This window comes from Xenopus tropicalis, chromosome 7, assembly GCF_000004195.4.
Source record: "Xenopus tropicalis strain Nigerian chromosome 7, UCB_Xtro_10.0, whole genome shotgun sequence".
In the NCBI taxonomy this organism is placed as follows: Eukaryota; Metazoa; Chordata; class Amphibia; order Anura; family Pipidae; genus Xenopus; species Xenopus tropicalis.
Window position 1 is genome coordinate 4,081,109 of NC_030683.2, and position 17,346 is coordinate 4,098,454.

The window sequence follows — 17,346 nt, forward strand, 5'->3', positions numbered from 1 at the left end:
GGGCGCAGGAAGTTGGGCACAAAAGGAACTGACAACGTGAATCACCAGTCAGACACGGAGAGACAATGAACACAGAACAGACCACGTTTGGGCGAGACTGTCGGGAGACGGAGACAGACAGGACACCAGCTCCTACCTGGAAGGTGGAAATGTTTAGGGGCCTGAGCGTAAGTTGGAGTGGGAGGGCGGCTGTCTGGCCGGTAGGGGATTGGGGAATTCCTGCCGCTGTTTGGCTCATTGCCTCCAATGAAAAGAATGAATCCAAATGAAAAAGAGAGTAAAAGAAAAGCGAGAATGAAGCAGAAAAGGGACAGTAAGGGAATAAAGTAATAAAGTAAGCAGAAATCAAACGAGAGTTTCATAGTTATACCCGGCACTCTGCGCTACAGAGCAGCGCTTACACACAGTATACTCTATGGATTAGAGCTACAGAGCAGCGCTTACACACAGTATACTCTATGGATTAGAGCTACAGAGCAGCGCTTACACACAGTATACTCTATGGATTAGAGCTACAGAGCAGCGCTTACACACAGTATACTCTATGGATTAGAGCTACAGAGCAGCGCTTACACACAGTATACTCTATGGATTAGAGCAACAGAGCAGCGCTTACACACAGTATACTCTATGGATTAGAGCTACAGAGCAGCGCTTACACACAGTATACTCTATGGATTAGAGCTACAGAGCAGCGCTTACACACAGTATACTCTATGGATTAGAGCTACAGAGCAGCGCTTACACACAGTATACTCTATGGATTAGAGCTACAGAGCAGCGCTTACACACAGTATACTCTATGGATTAGAGCTACAGAGCAGCGCTTACACACAGTATACTCTATGGATTAGAGCTACAGAGCAGCGCTTACACACAGTATACTCTATGGATTAGAGCTACAGAGCAGCGCTTACACACAGTATACTCTATGGATTAGAGCTACAGAGCAGCGCTTACACACAGTATACTCTATGGATTAGAGCTATAGAGAAGCGCTTACACACAGTATACTCTATGGATTAGAGCTACAGAGCAGCGCTTACACACAGTATACTCTATGGATTAGAGCTACAGAGCAGCGCTTACACACAGTATACTCTATGGATTAGAGCTACAGAGCAGCCCTTACACACAGTATACTCTATGGATTAGAGCTACAGAGCAGCCCTTACACACAGTATACTCTATGGATTAGAGCTACAGAGCAGCGCTTACACACAGTATACTCTATGGATTAGAGCTACAGAGCAGCGCTTACACACAGTATACTCTATGGATTAGAGGGAATCAGGTCAGAACTCTACAGGCGGAGTTACTAAAGGCCGTGTTTCTCCCCCTGCCCCTGCAGAAAAAATAGTGTTTTTAGTAACACACAACAAGTGCAATTAGTTTTTAAACTGTATGCTAAAGGATACACAATTTAGCAAATTCCATATTCCTATCTTGACACCCACTGCTTCAGTTTGAGACTTCTTTCCCCTCCCCTGTAAGCTTCCATAATTGTCTTAGCCCCACCCACTGCCTGAATAACATACTCCCTCCCCTGTAAGCTTCCATAATTGTCTTAGCCCCACCCACTGCCTGAATAACATACTCCCTCCCCTGTAAGCTTCCATAATTGTCTTAGCCCCACCCACTGCTTCAGTTTGAGACTTCTTTCCCCTCCCCCTGTAAGCTTCCATAATTGTCTTAGCCCCACCCACTGCCTGAATAACATACTCCCTCCCCTGTAAGCTTCCATAATTGTCTTAGCCCCACCCACTGCTTCAGTTTGAGACTTCTTTCCCCTCCCCTGTAAGCTTCCATAATTGTCTTAGCCCCACCCACTGCTTCAGTTTGAGACTTCTTTCCCCTCCCCTGTAAGCTTCCATAATTGTCTTAGCCCCACCCACTGCCTGAATAACATACTCCCTCCCCTGTAAGCTTCCATAATTGTCTTAGCCCCACCCACTGCCTGAATAACATACTCCCTCCCCTGTAAGCTTCCATAATTGTCTTAGCCCCACCCACTGCTTCAGTTTGAGACTTCTTTCCCCTCCCCCTGTAAGCTTCCATAATTGTCTTAGCCCCACCCACTGCTTCAGTTTGAGACTTTTCCCCTCCCCTGTAAGCTTCCATAATTGTCTTAGCCCCACCCACTGCCTGAATAACATACTCCCTCCCCTGTAAGCTTCCATAATTGTCTTAGCCCCACCCACTGCTTCAGTTTGAGACTTTTCCCCTCCCCTGTAAGCTTCCATAATTGTCTTAGCCCCACCCACTGCCTGAATAACATACTCCCTCCCCTGTAAGCTTCCATAATTGTCTTAGCCCCACCCACTGCTTCAGTTTGAGACTTTTCCCCTCCCCTGTAAGCTTCCATAATTGTCTTAGCCCCACCCACTGCCTGAATAACATACTCCCTCCCCTGTAAGCTTCCATAATTGTCTTAGCCCCACCCACTGCCTGAATAACATACTCCCTCCCCTGTAAGCTTCCATAATTGTCTTAGCCCCACCCACTGCTTCAGTTTGAGACTTTTCCCCTCCCCCTGTAAGCTTCCATAATTGTCTTAGCCCCACCCACTGCCTGAATAACATACTCCCTCCCCTGTAAGCTTCCATAATTGTCTTAGCCCCACCCACTGCTTCAGTTTGAGACTTCTTTCCCCTCCCCTGTAAGCTTCCATAATTGTCTTAGCCCCACCCACTGCCTGAATAACATACTCCCTCCCCTGTAAGCTTCTATAATTGTCTTAGCCCCACCCACTGCCTGAATAACATACTCCCTCCCCCTGTAAGCTTCCATAATTGTCTTAGTCCCACCCACTGCTTGAATAACAAACTCCCTACCCCTTCCCTGTAAGCTTCCATCAGAGTGTTCTAGTCCAACCCACTGCTTGAATAACATACTCCCTCCCCCTGTAAGCTTCCATCAGAGTGTACTAGTCCCACCCACTGCTTGAATAACATACTCCCTCCCCTGTAAGCTTCCATCAGAGTGTACTAGTCCCACCCACTGCTTGAATAACATACTCCCTCCCCTGTAAGCTTCCATAATTGTCTTAGCCCCACCCACTGCCTGAATAACATGCTCCCTCCCCTGTAAGCTTCCATAATTGTCTTAGCCCCACCCACTGCCTGAATAACATGCTCCCTCCCCTGTAAGCTTCCATAATTGTCTTAGCCCCACCCACTGCTTCAGTTTGAGACTTCTTTCCCCTCCCCCTGTAAGCTTCCATAATTGTCTTAGCCCCACCCACTGCTTCAGTTTGAGACTTTTCCCCTCCCCTGTAAGCTTCCATAATTGTCTTAGCCCCACCCACTGCCTGAATAACATACTCTCTCCCCTGTAAGCTTCCATAATTGTCTTAGCCCCACCCACTGCTTCAGTTTGAGACTTCTTTCCCCTCCCCCTGTAAGCTTCCATAATTGTCTTAGCCCCACCCACTGCTTCAGTTTGAGACTTCTTTCCCCTCCCCCTGTAAGCTTCCATAATTGTCTTAGCCCCACCCACTGCTTGAATAACAAACTCCCTACCCCTTCCCTGTAAGCTTCCATCAGAGTGTTCTAGTCCCACCCACTGCTTGAATAACATACTCCCTCCCCCTGTAAGCTTCCATCAGAGTGTTCTAGTCCCACCCACTGCTTGAATAACATACTCCCTCCCCCTGTAAGCTTCCATCAGAGTGTACTAGTCCCACCCACTGCTTGAATAACATACTCCCTCCCCTGTAAGCTTCCATCAGAGTGTTCTGGTCCCACCCACTGCTTGAATAACATACTCCCTCCCCCTGTAAGCTTCCATCAGAGTGTTCTGGTCCCACCCACTGCTTGAATAACATACTCCCTCCCCCTGTAAGCTTCCATCAGAGTGTTCTGGTCCCACCCACTGCTTGAATAACATACTCCCTCCCCCTGTAAGCTTCCATCAGAGTGTTCTGGTCCCACCCACTGCTTGAATAACATACTCCCTCCCCCTGTAAGCTTCCATCAGAGTGTTCTGGTCCCACCCACTGCTTGAATAACATACTCCCTCCCCCTGTAAGCTTCCATCAGAGTGTACTAGTCCCACCCACTGCTTGAATAACATACTCCCTCCCCTGTAAGCTTCCATCAGAGTGTACTAGTCCCACCCACTGCTTGATAACCCTGTCAGGGTTTTAGTCTATTATAATAAATGATTGCACAAAACCTGTAAAGGTTTTTCTTTTTTTAAAATATTTGCAAATATGAAACAAATGACACTAATGAATGAATCTTGGCTAATTCAGCAAATAACAATATTAGTAGCAAGTTATATTTGGGGTTCAACCAATGATTTCTAACATTATGGGGGGCTGTTTGCCTCTGAAAGGTACTGAATATCCCCATGTTACTATATAGGCTGAATAAGCAGGCCTGTTACACTGTATACCTAGGTACAGCACTATGGAACCAGAACATTCATTTTCATAAAGGCAAAATGAGTGAAAGAAATTCCTGCCAACGGAACCTTCTTCATGGGAAAATCCCAATTATTCCTGAGGGAATACACTGCAACTTTTCCATACAATGATAGTAATCTGTTCCAGGAAAAAGGCAAATACAAATCCCTTTATAAGTGGTACACTACACATCATATTAGGCGAAAAATGATTTTTGGGGTTGACTTGTCCTTTAAGCTAATAGCTGGTCGATATCTGGTTTGCTATATCGGGGGGCTGTGTGTTATCAATATGGCCAGTGGCGTAACTAGATGTTACTGGGCCCCACAGCAAATTCAATTTAGGGCTCGAAAATATTGGTACATTGACCGATTTTAGCAAGATATATTGAAGCTGCTTATTAATTAGGGCCTTACTGGGCCCCCCCAACAACCGCAGGGTCTGCTCCCTCTGTAGTTACGCCCCTGATAATGGCAGAAACCAGTTTCCTCTGTTAATTCTTGGGAGACACAGAATGAATGTGCCGGATATGAGACAGTCCCATATATAGTTCTGTGCCGGTACAAAAGAGCCGAATGTGGGAGCAGGGGGGTAAACGTGCAAGGGAGGGGGCAACAGAACCAAGCACTCATTAGATTTAAGCAACATCCCAAGGAGTGATATTATTTTACAGGAGCTAGTGTTAGCAAGGAGCGCCCCCTAATGGAAAGATGGAATATTAATTGGTTATTATTTGTGTAACTTTAGAATGTCAGCCATTGGGTTTATCTTAATTTTTTGCCCATTAAGTTCCATGCTGGGAGGAATGTATGAGAGGGTTGAGCTGGGAGTCAGCTGACCTACTATTTTCAATGGTGATCCAAACGGAATTATCTGTAACCTACATGGCACTACGTCCAGTGATAGAATTCCCAAGTTAATTTATAACTGCGATATCTGCCTGGAGTCTGTACAGAAGCAATATGGCAGCTCATGTTTCTAGGTGTTTATAGATGGAAATACAAATAGAAAAGATATATACTCTGGGTTGGGTACAGTAGGAGTCAAGCTCCAATCAATAGGCACCAATAAGGGCTGCTTGTATCGTGGGCCCATTGCAATGACAAGGGCACCAAAGTGAATGGCTATAGGCTATAATATGACATTTATACCTATGATTTAATCCTCTCATATTGCCCGTAATTTAAGACGGATTAGTGAATAGCAGAGAAAGGAGCAGGTGTGGGAATGGAATAAAAGTTGGAAAAGAAAAATATTGAAATGAGGAGCAAGCATTTGCCTTTTGTCGGTGTAACTCTCCTTATTAGATGTAAATGCGAATATTAACCGAGAGTAACTCACCGGAGGGGAACATTTTGGATATAAACATTTTTGCATTGAGCATATTTATTCCATTAATGCACTTTAGTTGCATCTTTTTATTCCTTTGCTTCCATCTCACTGAAAATTCCACTGGGGGAGTTCACATATTTTGTTGTTTCTATATCAATTACCACCTGCCCCTGTGACCATGAACATGCTAATGCTCTGATTGGCTACACAAATGTTATCATTCGCTGACTGGCTTCTAAAAAAACCCTTTAAATGTTCCGAAGCTCTGATTGGCTTCTTGTATAAACCTTATAAATGTCCTAAAGCCCTGATTGGCTTTTTGTATAAACCTTATAAATGTCCTAAAGCTCTGATTGGCTTCTTGTATAGACCCTATAAATGTCCTAAAGCCCTGGTTGGCTTCTTGTATAGACCCTATAAATATCCTAAAGCTCTGATTGGCTTCTTGTATAGACCCTATAAATGTCCTAAAGCTCTGATTGGCTTTCACATGTTCTAAAGCTCTGATTGGCTTCTTTGCTGAGCCACATAAATGTTCATAAGCTATGATTGGCTATAGAAACATTCTTGTGCTTTAATAGGATTTTCTGGCACTGCTGTTTTTATTTGAGAGATACAGAATGAAAACAATCAGGGACTCAGACTCCAGTGATATATATTTTACATACAGTCTATTACAAGGAAAAGCCTGGGAAGTCACCCAAAATAAACCACTCAAACCAACCACCTATGACTTATAATAAATAATCGGAATGGGGCCAGTGGAAGTAATGGATCATTAATACAAAACTGATACAAAACTGATATTTGAGTAAAAACAATGAAAATGCAAATATATTCTGATAAAAAAAACTCAGAGCAAATTTACTTTATCCTCTTAAACACGTAACATTAGTGTTATCCATTAGGGATCGTTTCACACGGCATAACAGAGCGCAGAGATGTGCAAATCTTTATTTCCTTTTTTTTTAAAGAAATGGCCAATTCTGTTTGTAAAATCTTCAGTCTGAAGTCAGGGTTGCGCTTGTCTTCTGTGTAGGGTTCTGACTAAGTACGTTTCTGGCAAAGCCTATATATTATACAGTTACTGTGTGTATAGGATATGGGGGTTACACTGTGCCTATATATTATACAGTTACTGTGTGTATAGGATATGGGGGTTACACCGTGCCTATATATTATACAGTTACTGTGTGTATAGGATATGGGGGTTACACTGTGCCTATATATTATACAGTTACTGTGTGTATAGGATATGGGGGTTACACCGTGCCTATATATTATACAGTTACTGTGTGTATAGGATATGGGGGTTACACTGTGCCTATATATTATACAGTTACTGTGTGTATAGGATATGGGGGTTACACTGTGCCTATATATTATACAGTTACTGTGTGTATAGGATATGGGGGTTACACTGTGCCTATATATTATACAGTTACTGTGTGTATAGGATATGGGGGTTACACCGTGCCTATATATTATACAGTTACTGTGTGTATAGGATATGAGGGTTACGCCGTGCCTATATATTATACAGTTACTGTGTGTATAGGATATGGGGGTTACGCTGTGCCTATATATTATACAGTTACTGTGTGTATAGGATATGGGGGTTACGCTGTGCCTATATATTATACAGTTACTGTGTGTATAGGATATGGGGGTTACGCTGTGCCTATATATTATACAGTTACTGTGTGTATAGGATATGGGGGTTACACTGTGCCTATATATTATACAGTTACTGTGTGTATAGGATATGGGGGTTACACTGTGCCTATATATTATACAGTTACTGTGTGTATAGGATATGGGGGTTACACTGTGCCTATATATTATACAGTTACTGTGTGTATAGGATATGGGGGTTACGCTGTGCCTATATATTATACAGTTACTGTGTGTATATATTATGTAATCGAGAGACCTGCACAGAAGACTGAGGAACATTCAGTAAGAATATAATGTACAGGCCATAAGTTAGGGATATTGGCAGCTGATTTGCACATCGCCAGAAGACAAACATGCTGTTCCTTCACACGTCACACAGAGGCGCCAGTGATCCCGCGGTGCATGGACACCAGACTGGAAGCATGCGAGAGAGAGGACGCCAGGGGTCGCCCAGTGGGTATTTAGTTTATTAGCTTCTGTGGCAAGAAGGTAATAACTCCACTCGTGTTGGGCAGTTACCTGGCCCGGCCTGTCTCCTTACCTTTCACATGTAAGATCGAATGGTGTCGGAATGGGGAGTTGGGACGGGAGTCGCTGAGGGTGGAGCTGAAACTGCTGGTGCGCATGTAAGGCAGTCGCTGCCCGCCAGTACGCAACAGCTCTGAGAAGGGACGAGACACAGACACAGGGACGAGGAGGCAGAACACCAACAGCGGAAAGACAGAGGGAGGGAAACAAACAAAAAATAGCAGAAAATAAGAAAAAAGATCAAGGAGGAAATAGTGGGTCTCTAGTATTAAAGGGGAAAATAAAGGAGAATCACAGTTAGAGGAGCTAAAATAGAAGAAGGAAAAAATAAATAAATTCCAAGAAAAAAAGAGGGGCGTTAAGGGGAGACCCCTCAAAATGAGACCAAAGAAAGTCACAGGGGGCCAGGGTGATACATTCTGCCGCTTATCTGCCTGTAAGAGTCAATTGCTGCCTGCCCTGTGCCTCATTATCTGCCTGTAAGAGTCAATTGCTGCCTGCCCTGTGCCTCATTATCTGCCTGTAAGAGTCAATTGCTGCCTGCCCTGTGCCTCATTATCTGCCTGTAAGAGTCAATTGCTGCCTGCCCTGTGCCTCATTATCTGCCTGTAAGAGTCAATTGCTGCCTGCCCTGTGCCTCATTATCTGCCTGTAAGAGTCAATTGCTGCCTGCCCTGTGCCTCATTATCTGCCTGTAAGAGTCAATTGCTGCCTGCCCTGTGCCTCATTATCTGCCTGTAAGAGTCAATTGCTGCCTGCCCTGTGCCTCATTATCTGCCTCTGAGAGCCAATGGCTGCCTGCCCTGTGCCTCATTATTTGCTTCTGAGAGCCAATGGCTGCCTGCCCTGTGCCTGATTATTTGCCTCTGAGAGCCAATGGCTGCCTGGCCTGTGCCTGATTATCTGCCTCTGAGAGCCAATGGCTGCCTGGCCTGTGCCTGATTATCTGCCTCTGAGAGCCAATGGCTGCCTGGCCTGTGCCTGATTATCTGCCTCTGAGAGCCAATGGCTGCCTGGCCTGTGCCTGATTATCTGCCTCTGAGAGCCAATGGCTGCCTGCCCTGTGCCTGATTATCTGCCTCTGAGAGCCAATGGCTGCCTGGCCTGTGCCTCTTTAGTTTCCTAAGTGACCTCCAAGTCTGCGCATCTTTATTTCTCTGGTTAGGGTGAATATCTCTCCTACCCTCCAGACCTCTATTAACTGAGGTACCCATAGCAGGTCACTTACAAATTACAATTAACCCTTTTAGTACCATTACTCTAATATTTTTTCCCACTGGTACTCAAGGGATCTGACACTAATTACACTCTTGCTCTAATTACAGTCTAATTACTATTATTCTGTATGTGCAGTTCCAGCCACACACATAATAACTGGAATGGTCCCTGTGGGTGGGTGAACTGAGGGGCACTAATGAAAAGCAATGGCATTTCTCTCTATAGGAATATAATGGCCACAGACACACACACATATAGAGGTTGCATTGCTCCCAGGGATATCCCATAAGGCTTTGTGCTACACCATCATGGCAGCTACACAGAGACCACTTAAAAGTTTTTCTTCATTAACACAAAGGGGTATAGTATGTGTAACAAGTGTAAGACATGATTGTTTTCTCTGTAGTTTATAGTAACATCTTGGGCCCTTACCGGGTCTGTGAAAGTGCTGGGGGGAGCGCGAGATAGTGGGGGTGTAGCTATGGCGACTGTACACTGGGGAGCTGATAGAGCCCTGGCTGGTAGATCTCTGTATCACCCGGTCCCGGCCATCTTGGTAACCCTGAAAGGCAGAGGGTGGGTTACCCAAACGCAGTACAAGTTTCATTGTTTATTATCATCAAAAGCAACACACAAAAACATTATTTTACAAATGAATGTTTCACTGACAATTTCTCTTTCACAAGGGACAGAGAATTAGAGCTGGAGTTATGTAACGGGGGCCCCAGCAATTCAGGAAGGGTAGGGCCTCTATATCAGCAGTAAATATGATGTAAATCATGAATGTCCAACCTGCTGCCCTCCAGCTGTTCCTGAATTATGACTAACTGCATTCCACTGTTCAACAACAGCTAGAAGGTCACAGTCTGCACGTCCCAGATACATTTAAAAATAAATCAGTGGGGCTGCATGGGGGTATCGGTCGGGCTGCTTGGGGTTATCGGTCGGGCTGCATGGAAGTATCAGTCGGGCTGCATGGGGGTATCGGTCGGGCTGCATGGGGGTATCGGTCGGGCTGCATGGGGGTATCGGTCGGGCTGCATGGGGGTATCGGTCGGGCTGCATGGGGGTATCGGTCGGGCCTGCATGGGGTATCGGTCGGGCTGCATGGGGGTATCGGTCGGGCTGCATGGGGGTATCGGTCGGGCTGCATGGGGGTATCGGTCGGGCTGCATGGGGGTATCGGTCGGGCTGCATGGGGGTATCGGTCGGGCTGCATGGGGGTATCGGTCGGGCTGCATGGGGGTATCGGTCGGGCTGCATGGGGTATCGGTCGGCTGCATGGGGTATCGGTCGGCTGCATGGGGGTATCGGTCGGGCTGCATGGGGGTATCGGTCGGGCTGCATGGGGGTATCGGTCGGGCTGCATGGGGGTATCGGTCGGGCTGCATGGGGGTATCGGTCGGGCTGCATGGGGTATCGGTCGGGCTGCATGGGGGTATCGGTCGGGCTGCATGGGGGTATCAGTCGGGCTGCATGGGGGTATCAGTCAGGTTGCACGGAGGTATCAGATGGTCACAAGTCAGCCAGTTGGTGTTGGCTCGTTGTGGTATATAAAATGTACTAAAAGAACAGCACTTACCTCCACAGAGGGTGTTGGGGACACAGTTCTGGGTGACTGCAAAACAAAATGACAGGGCTCGTATTAGTAACATAGACATAGTGCTTGTCATCAAGCTAAAATAAAATCCAAGTTCTAAGAATGTGTTGAATTGGTTAAAAAAGAAAAGAAGGAAAAGCAGTTTGTTTCAATAGTCAGAACCAGCAGTGCAGAGATTAGAAAGGGACAGACAAACACTGCTTGCCCGTGCCTCCATCATAGCAAGAGATCTGTGAATGTTCTTATTCTCTGATGACCTTTGGGTTGGTCTAGCCCCATGAATGTTCTAATGCTTTGATTGGCTGCAAGTTTATTTAGTCTAGTGAAAGTCTTAATGCTCTGATTGGTTACAGGAGGATCTAGCCCCGCCCTACACAAAGCTGCAGACAAAAACGAGATTACAGCAGGTGCTCACGCCCCGGTCACAGTCTCTAAAGGGAGAAAGGATTTGTGCGTGTTTGTGCATAGGTTAGCGTGTTTGCCGTGTTCTGTGGCTTTCTCCCCATGTCAGGGAATCAGTATGCAGAACCCGTTTCCCCAGTTTATACACGAAGATGAAAATGACAAGCTGCAAATTGCTTGTGTCTGCAGTCGCGTGGGATTTGTATCAGGCATCAGTAATTTTCCACCTTGTATCAGTTTAATCAGGTTTGTCTGACACTCAGAATTAAAACTCAATCCGCCCAGGCAAGTGAGTCACCGGGCACTGCAGGTCTGAACTGGCAAACTGGTTATACTGGCAAGTGCCAGGGGATGCAATAGAGGAGCCTGTGGGGGGGCTCTATATACCTGTAATGCCAGGGATTATTTTAAATCTTGGCACCGTGGGCGGCACTAAATAAGTGCACAATGAAGTACTGTCCTAGGATACTAAAGACAGTACTGTAACTGAACACTAGATGGCACTGCAACATCCTCTCAATATTTTACTTCTATAATATACCTCTATAATATATATATTCTTAGCCCATATGGACTGGGACAAGGAAAAGTAGATGCCTATAGAAACCCCCCCCAAAATATCTAGATTGGGGTGTCAATCTCTTAAGGTGGCCATACATGTTGCAATCCGCATGTTTGGCAAAGTTGGATCTTCTTCCAATATGTCCACTTTAGGTGGGCAATATTGGGCTAATTACAATGCTTGGCCCTAGGGCCAAATGATTGAATTAAAACAGCGGGAATAGGTTCTGTTGGACCAAAGACCACAACAATGAGCCAATGTGGCCCCCAATCCAGCGGAAAATCAAACTTGCCCAATTGAGATCTGGCCAATTTTAGGCCAGATATCGCTTGGGTAGACCCGTCGGGGGTGCCCACACACGGGCAGATAAGCTTCCCAATTGGTCGGAAGGAGATAAATCGGAAGTTGAAATCTGGGCACCTTTAGTTTTATAAACACTAAAAACTGATTTACTGTGCAATTCTCACACAGAGAAAAGAGCCTAACAACTGCTGGCATCGATAAATGTCCCCGCCAGGGCCCCTGACCCCAAGAGCAGCAGTCTTTGTGCGTTGATTTTTCCAGCACCCATTAGAAATGTCACTGCCAGAGCAGCACTGTCCGGAATGCAAATTCTAGAACATTCGGGGGCAAGATGATTCTATACTCCTCAGTGAGACAGTGAGACTACAGAGCGTCTTGAAATGCCACTTGTGCCTGGACTCTGGGAGGGACACATTTTGGAATCTGGTTCCCATACAATAAGTAAATTAAATTATCTGACAAAGAACAGTGCAGTTGTGATGATACAGATCCATTTAGCAATTATCTGATCCATTAGGGCAATGTGGGGCTGGATCCTCTGGGGGCCTTGAGCTGTAGCAAGGGGTGCACAGCCTGAATGGCAGTTAGGATGAGATTTGGACACAAGGCCTATTTGCACCTCTAGATCGACTTGGATGCCCAGCCGGATTGCCAGTTAAGGTGGCCGTACATGGGCCGATTTCAGCTGCCAATATCAGCCCTTTAGACCGATTCGGCAGCTTATCTGCCCGTGTATGGGCACCACCGTCCCTGACTGACAATCAGGCCTGAAATTGATCGGGCAGGTTTGATTCTTGCGTTGGATTGGGGGCCACATCGGCTCGTTAATGTGCTCCCCGATCTGAGGGTGCCTATGCCCGCCGCTTTAATTTGATAATTTGGCCATAGGGCCAAACGACTGAATTAGCCCAATATCACCCTCCCGTAGGTGGACATATTGGGAGCAGATCCATTCGACCTCGACAAATGAGCAAATCTTACAGTGTATGTCCAGCTTAGGGGAGAGATTTAGGGTGAATATGTGTTTGATGCTCTAGATTTTATTGGGACAGATAATGAGGGAAAGCAGATAGAGGTGAGCGCCAGGTTCCCACACAGAAGACACAAAGGTTAGTACAGAGTCTGGATCAGAACCCACACAGAACTTACTCTCTCGCTATGCACCGATGACCTGTCGCTTCTTGGGCTCTGAGGCTGTTAACAAAATCATTTGCCATTGTTACAGGGGATAACAGAAAGGAGCTGTAAGGACACTACTGGGGGGGCAGATGTACATTATGAACTATTTCCTAAAATTACCCTCATTATACCCTGGTGGGGGGGCATTAGTGGCCTCTGAAACAGAAAACCCAAAAATATTGAGGGGACGTTATTCTACTGACGTCACAATCTTAACTGCCAGGGAATCAGTTTGATCAGTTCCAGACTATTTCTAGAATGCAAAGAAGTATGTTCCGGAGTGACTGAACCAATCCTGAGGTGGGTTTGGTACCCCATTTGGTCTCATAAATTTGAAAGCTTACCTCTCCCACGCTCTGCCGGTCCTCATTAGTTGACATATAGAAGGGCTCATACGTAATGAGATCAGGACGTTCTATGTCATAAATGGCTTTGACTTTGGGAATGGCAGCCAGATCCTTATAATCCAGAATTTCATTATCTACTTTAGCCTGAAGAGACAAAATAAATAAGGTTTTATGGTAGAATTTATTCGTAAATGACCTGGAAAGTTCCAAGGTAAGTGTGCTGGGACTGCCATTGATAGGACCTATCAGCAGCAACGTGATTGAAATGAACTGAAGATCCTGGATGTAGAATAGTGAAGTTGAAGCTGAGGCTCTCCAGCCGAAGAAGAAGCCCATTATAAAGAGGACTATTACCGTTTCTTGCAGTGGTAAAGCGAGTGGGCCTAAATCACTCCCTTGTATAAGAGTCTCCACCTCGTGTATTCCAATTTTGGATTGATTTATTGAGAAATGCCCCCAAAATCTTTCTAGTCCCGCCCATCTGTTCCACTTCCTGCTGGCTGTGCAGGGGGGGGCGGCGGTACACTGCACTGTAGGATAAGAACCAATCAGCAGCTAGGCTGACCTAATAGGGAACTGAAGCCTGTCTTTGCTTGTGTGACTGCAGGGCTGTGATTGGCTATCCCCCTCCTACTGTGCTTCTGGCAGGGACCGTTAGGACCAGAAGGAGCAGGGCCTAGTTATATGCAGGTATGTAACAAATAGCAACATACAGTATTTCTTATGCGTCCTTCTGAAGACTTCAGTGCACTGTAGTTGCACCCTTGCAGGAAGCCTATGAGTTGTGCAGGCTAAGGATGATGGGAGATGTAGTACTAAATCCAGGGAAGCATTAGAAATACTCACGCATATGGTGTGTCCCGGAGACCCTGGAATGCTTGATCCAGGCCTAGAGTAGACGCTTTCGCTGGAGGATCTTGTGGGCTGAAATAAAGCCAAATAATGGTGATAAATCGTCTCATTCCATACTAGTCCCTATTTCTCTCTTTTTGGGGGGCAGGGAGTCGGGTGACAGTGATTTGCTCTCAGCGTGTGAAACCTCGCGGTGAGGTGCATTCTCAGCGCCCTAGTGCCTTGGGCTCCACTAACACACAAACTGTCACTTCTGTTCCCCCCCAGGGAGACACTGCAAAGCATTGAAATTAGCGCCTTGTAAAAACCCCCAAGGAATGTTCTGGGCACACAATAAGCTGTACCCCCATACTGTACTGTCTAAGGGAAACACTATGGCACCCCCTACCCATATGTATAAATACAAATATACAGAGAAGGAATGTTCTGGGCACACAATAAGCTGTACCCCCATACTGTACTGTCTAAGGGAAACACTATGGCACCTCCTACCCATATGTATAAATACAAATATACAGAGAAGGAATGTTCTGGGCACACAATAAGCTGTACCCCCATACTGTACTGTCTAAGGGAAACACTATGGCACCCCCTACCCATATGTATAAATACAAATATACAGAGAAGGAATGTTCTGGGCACACAATAAGCTGTACCCCCATACTGTACTGTCTAAGGGAAACACTATGGCACCCCCTACCCATATGTATAAATACAAATATACAGAGAGGGAATGTTCTGGGCACACAATAAGCTGTACCCCCATACTGTACTGTCTAAGGGAAACACTATGGCACCCCCTACCCATATGTATAAATACAAATATACAGAGAGGGAATGTTCTGGGCACACAATAAGCTGTACCCCCATACTGTACTGTCTAAGGGAAACACTATGGCACCCCCTACCCATATGTATAAATACAAATATACAGAGAAGGAATGTTCTGGGCAGACAATAAGCTGTACCCCCATACTGTACTGTCTAAGGGAAACACTATGGCACCCCCTACCCATATGTATAAATACAAATATACAGAGAGGGAATGTTCTGGGCACACAATAAGCTGTACCCCCATACTGTACGGTCTATTAGGCCATTTAATACACGGACAAAGCTGGTCCCATAGTTACAATGGTTTGAGTCCATAAGGAATTTATATTGCTGTATCTTTAGGAACAGTCCTATCTGCCTTACAATAATGATGTTTTAAAAAGGAAAAGCAAAGTATCCTCCCCCCTAAGGTGTCATTTGGATCTTGACTTTATGGGATGAACTTAGTTCCTAGTTTGCTTTCCCTTTAATCCAGATCCAAGTATTGCGTATGTATATATGGATACAGGGTTACTGACACTCCCATGCTATTGTTGCATCAAGGACAGGCTTGTGATACAGTAGAAATCTGTGCCAGCAGGTATAAGGCTCTCAGAGCTGCATTATGGGCAGAATATGACAGGCTCTGATTCAGAACATCACATCATGACATGGTCCCTGCAGTGCTGGCTGCGGCGGAGCCAATTCCTGGCACCCTATTATGGCTAAGGAACAAAGGGAAAAATCAGGTGGAGTTGGGGACCTGCCAAAGAGGAGACTGGATTTGTCTCAAATGCTCTTACATTAATGATGTTGGAAAAGCAGCTTCCCGAGATTCATCCCCAGGAATTCCATGTGGCACTGCTGTACTTTAGTACATTTCAGTAAGGGCACCTAAACCACAGGTACATACTACTGCCACTATACACCAATCAGCAGCCTCCCTGTGTCACTGGTCTATAACTCCCAGAATTGTTGCTGTCTCTTTAAGAGATTGCCTTACACCAATCACAATTTAGGCTAAGGACCCACGGAGCGAGTTAGTCGCCCGGGATAGATGGCTGCTACCGTGGGCGACTAACTGATCCAAAATGCCTTTCCACCGGCAATAATTGGAGTCAAACGGGGGCGACTGTGGATGTGTTGGCCTTTCCACCAGTGACTCCGATGGGGTGAACAGGAGCGTCTCTGGGCCTTTTTAAATTTGGTTTGAGATTATCTTCTTCCCAGTGTTGCTTTCCCTTTAATTTGAATCCAAGAAAGCCCCTAGGGCGGATGGAAGGTCCCTTTTATACAGGGGGGTGAATTGCAGCTCTAACAGAGAGTAGAATTAGGAGAAGCGCAGATAAGGTTATTGGTTATATGGTTAATGTGCCAAGATCACTATAGGGTTGTCTCAAGGAACTCTACATTCCCAGGGGACTTCCCTTGTGAGATAAGGAACGGGGATTTTATCATCAGCAAAGAATTCATTTCTCTAACACAGAAGTCATTGAACGGACGGTGGCAATGGCGGATACTGTAGTTACATATAAATGGGGGGGTTCATCTTTAAGCTAACTTTTATAGAACGGCCAATTCTAAGCAACTTTTAAATTGCTCTTCATTATTTATTTGTTATAGTTTTTGAATTATTTTCCGCCTTCTTCTGACTCTTTTCGGCTTACAAACAGGGGTCACTGACCCCGGCAGCCAAAAAATTGATTACTCTTTAAGGCTACAATTTTATTGTTAGTGTTAATTTTTGTTACTTATCTTCGTATTCAGCCCCTCTCCTAGTCATATACCAGTCTCTCATACACTCCCTGGTTGCTAAGGTAATTAGGACCCTAACAACCAAATATCTGCTGAAACTCCAAACTGAAGAGCTTCTGAAAAAAAAGTGAAATAACTATGAAAAAAAATAAAAAAGGAAGACCAATTGCAAATTGTCTCAGAATATCACTCTCTACATCATATTAAAAGTGATGTATGTGACAATTAAGCAGCTTTATTTGCCTTCCTCTATGTGTGTAACTGGGAATATTTTGAGATTTTGTTTCAACTTCAGCTACTGGGAATCAGATAAGAGCAGTTAGACGGGTGATTATATATTCAGGAAAAAAAGACAATATCAATACATGGG

The 17,346-nt window shown here is 45.3% G+C and overlaps 1 protein-coding gene across 33 annotated transcripts in view; it reads right to left on the reverse strand.

The window, feature by feature from the left end:
• Positions 1–17,346, reverse strand: part of ablim1 (actin binding LIM protein 1) — a 147,568-nt gene that overhangs the window by 19,722 nt on the left and 110,500 nt on the right. For 10 of the 33 annotated variants that reach the window (XM_031906305.1, XM_031906290.1, XM_031906291.1 and 7 more), the window contains 7 exons: positions 14,403–14,480; positions 13,554–13,700; positions 13,180–13,224; positions 10,746–10,781; positions 9,596–9,725; positions 7,959–8,078; positions 137–241 (listed from right to left, as the gene is read on the reverse strand). In XM_031906305.1, the coding sequence (XP_031762165.1) occupies positions 137–241; positions 7,959–8,078; positions 9,596–9,725; positions 10,746–10,781; positions 13,180–13,224; positions 13,554–13,700; positions 14,403–14,480 (661 nt within the window). The remainder of the gene's footprint in view (positions 1–136; positions 242–7,958; positions 8,079–9,595; positions 9,726–10,745; positions 10,782–13,179; positions 13,225–13,553; positions 13,701–14,402; positions 14,481–17,346) is intronic. The other 23 variants (XM_031906316.1, XM_031906309.1, XM_031906308.1 and 20 more) reach the window with 6 other exon arrangements.